This window comes from Olea europaea, unplaced genomic scaffold (genome assembly GCF_002742605.1).
Source record: "Olea europaea var. sylvestris unplaced genomic scaffold, O_europaea_v1 scaffold1849, whole genome shotgun sequence".
Lineage (NCBI taxonomy): Eukaryota > Viridiplantae > Streptophyta > Magnoliopsida > Lamiales > Oleaceae > Olea > Olea europaea.
In genome coordinates, this window is record NW_019236266.1 from 1 (window position 1) to 3903 (window position 3903).

At 35.3% G+C, this 3903-nt stretch overlaps 1 protein-coding gene across 1 annotated transcript; it reads right to left on the minus strand.

Annotated features, from left to right (window-relative positions):
• Positions 1-1471: 1471 nt before the first annotated feature.
• On the minus strand, positions 1472-2588 carry LOC111378651 (galactinol synthase 1-like; the record flags this gene model as incomplete). Its single annotated transcript, XM_023001883.1, has 2 exons — positions 2259-2588; positions 1472-1595 (listed from the first exon to the last, which is right to left on the minus strand). Coding segments are annotated over exons 1-2 (454 nt in total), but the record flags the coding sequence as incomplete, so codon positions are not given.
• Between the last annotated feature and the right edge of the window lie 1315 nt (positions 2589-3903).

Genomic DNA, 3903 nt, shown 5'->3' on the forward strand with positions numbered 1-3903 from the left:
ATTCTTGGCAAACCTCTTCTCAAGGTCCTCAAGGAAACCCTTAGCCGTAGTCACCTTATCGGACATAGTGCCCCGGAATGCTTTTGGAATAGTACGCTTCATGACCATTAAGCTTATGCGGTTTGATCGTTCCTACTTTTCCATCTCCCTCTTCTCATCAGAGGTACTCTTATCAGTAAGTGTTGCAGGTTGATCGACCCGTAAAGCAAGGTCTAGGTCCATGACTCCGAGAACACATAACGTTCTCTTACCATGCCCTGAAGTTTGTGCCATTTAACATTGGAATTGAATTGATGCTAGCAGAGATATTAGCAGCAGAACCTGAAACTGAATTAGAGAACATTTATTATGAATAGCTCACATGAATACCTTTAATATGCAAATAATAATAATAATCTCAAATAGTGGTAGGGCCCATCACAAGATACCAAGTACAACATCAATATCCAGTCTTTGGACAGAGATATTGACTTGTAAGCGGTACTCTTGGCGTAGTGATCAAACATTGACGATAAAACAACGTGTCAATCAATAAACCTTTTTTTGGACCGATTTATTGATCATACATTAAACCAAATAATCGTCACACGTTTATCACCACAGGTGCACGTGTATTCGGCTAAATATTGACCTTCCTTTGGGCCAACCAATATTCCCATGAATAACACGTGCACAAACACTTTTTAACATTCTAAGTTAGTCAATTTTCACAAGAGAGGTTGCTTTGGCAACATGTTGCTTCAATTAACTAATTTTCGAATATTATATCTCTTAAAAGAGTAGAAAACTTTAGAGGATCAATTAAAACAAATTTTAAAACTTTAGGGGCCAAAATTGACCAATTCAAAACTTAAGGGATCAAATTTTAAAAATTTGAAACATTAGGGGTCAATTTGAATTAATTATGAACTTAGGGGGCCAATTTGAATTAATAATTTAATTTTGAGGACTTTAATTATAAATTCAGAACTTTAATGACCCGAATTAATTAATTTTAAAACCTTAGGTACTGAATTTCAATACTTTAGAGGATCAATTAGAACAAATTTTTAAACTTTAGGGGTCAAAATTGACCAATTCAAAACTTTAGGGATCAAATTTTAAAAATTCGAAACTTTAGGGGTCAATTTGAATTAATTATGAACTTAGGGGGCCAATTTGAATTAATAATTTAATTTTGAGGACTTTAATTATAAATTCAGAACTTTAATGGCTCGAATTAATTAATTTTAAAACCTTAAGGACTGAATTATTAAATTCGAAACTTAAAGGCCCAAATCTCAATATAACTTAAAGGTTAGGGACTGAAAATTTAATTTTATAACCCTAACCCTAATTGCAACTAAGGACCTCAATTCATCTAATTTACAGGAGAGGCCCCCGCCCCCAAAATTAAAAAAAAAACTGAAAAAATTTCTTCTCTTTCTTTCCTTATGCGCCGGCACCGCCCCTTACAAATTGGCCGGCGCACCTTTCTTCTTGGCCACGCCCGGCGCTGCAGCCTGCAGCAGCTTCGCGCTGCCACCGCCGGCAGTTGCCGGTTGTGCCGAATATTTTTTTTTTAAATCTGAATTCCAAATCTGAATTTTCTTAAACTGAATAAAGCCATACGAAAATAATAAAATTATACCGCAAAAATTTTCAAATTTAACAAAACATATAACCAAAAAATTGTTAAATCTGAAAATTTCAAAATATATTGCAAGAACCAAACTAAAACCTTTGATTCTCAATGATTCAACATGAAGAGGCTCTGATACCACTTGTTGGATAATGTAATGCTTTAAATTACTGGATCTTTCATGTTAAATTATCGAGAAATATAAGAATTAAAGAGGAAGCATATCTGAATCTGACATGGTTAATGCAATATGGATTTCGCGGTATGATCTTCCAAATCTACACGCAGTCTCCTTTTCCTCTCTGTGATGGGATGCAGTAGAGAATGAATAATTCGTTTCGTTGCGTGTGATCTGGGGACCATAACCTATTTATATGGAGATGCCCTTTGACCTAATTCGACCCATCATAGAATTAGGACTTGGGCCCAGTCTCTACACATATGTAAACTCATACTTTAATTGGATACATTAAAACCCAAAATCGAAATCTTATTAAATCACTTTAATCGAGTTCGACCGAATTCGATAGCCTATAATTTAACACACAATTATTTACACATACAAGCCCATCTTTAATTAAAAATCCTAACAAAAAAATCAAAATACAAATTAAAGAAAGAAGGCATAAAAGCTAACATTCCAGAGGCTAAGTTTGGAGTAGTTGACAGCATAATACGCCCAAGCAAACTGCGAGTCAGTCTCTTTCTCAGGGGGGTAAACAGTCTCAATCTCACGGACCAAACAACCTTGCTCCACCAGCATGCGGCGGTGCTCCTCCGGCACATCATGCAGAACCGCCACCACAAGTGGGTAAGCAGTCTTTACTTTCCTCAAACCCTTAGCCAACCCCACCACCCCTTTCACATAATCGCCATCCCCAGCCAAGAATGTAACATAGGCATGACTCGGATGGGTTTCTTGCTTGGATTTTCTTGGAAAATTGTTCACTACTGGATTTCGAAACATTTGGGTCGTTCAGCAAAATGTTTTTTCGAAAACAGATTTGATCTTAAAGAATTTATGTAATTTGACAGTTGAGGGACCCTGATTCGTTTGGTTGTGTATATACGATTGACAAGTGTAATACGCTCGCTTATGACTCAAAAGACACCGAACAAAGAAATACCATATAATCCAATTGGTTCAAGCGTGATGGAATAATCCTTTTACTATAGCATTTCAAGATTATTTTGTTGGGACATAGGTTTTGTCCCCTAAAAAGTTAGGAACGATACCTTTTACTATAGCATTTCAAGATTATTTTGTTGGGACATAGGTTTTGTCCCCTAAAAAGTTAGGAACGATACATCATACAAGTTCAATCAAAGTTTAACTCTGTCACTAGGTTAGAAATTCTCAGATTTTTTGGGTACATGTCAAAATTTATCTTGCGCATACACACAGACAGAGTATGTTAATGTATAGGTCTGCTTAAAAAAAAATTTTTTTTTTTTAAGTAATAAAAAGTATAGTTTCGAAATGAAATTCATGTTTCCATACGTAGTTCAGAAATCGAGTTATTAAACAATTAAACTCCCACAATTTCACCGAGAATAGGTTTTTTTATCTTATTTTTATTTTTTCGCTTTTTAATACTTTTTTCGTTAATTGTTAAATAAATTTTAGATTGATTTAAAAATTTAAAATAATATTAAAATAAGAAAGCGCTTTTTTTACAATTTATTTACACTTAAACCTCGCCTAGACTAACCTAGATAGAAATTTAGCTGTCTCTCGGGGCATAACTCAGTGGTGCAAAAGATAGGAGTAAAGTAGTTTCAATTTTGCTGGCAGTCGCAGTATGAGGGTTCGATTCTTTATATAAGAAATTGGACTATTTATGGAAATCAGTGTACAGGCAAGCTCTTGTTCCTTGGCCTGGTGGGACACATCTCGCGATTTACTTCCCTCACGATGTTTCAGGGGAGAGATGATGGGGGTTTTTAAAATTGGGGTTCCACCTTTTTTTTAGATAGAAACTTAGCTTCCACTCTTCATCACGCTTCGCTTTATGATCTTTAGGGTACTTTTATATTCTCACACGCCCCACCGCTTAAAATCGCGCTATCCACAATGCAGTAAAATATCCACAATTGCAGGTGTTTGCATTAGCTTTTGTTGTCGCTATTCATGATACTCACAATTTCAAAGGGACGTGGTGTCTGTCTTTTCAAGATAAAAGATTCAATAATTTTAAATAGGCGAAAAATAAATTGTGTAATACGTAGTAAGGTAACTATGCTAGGAAGACTCAAAAAGGTTCGAAATTATTTAAGTAGAC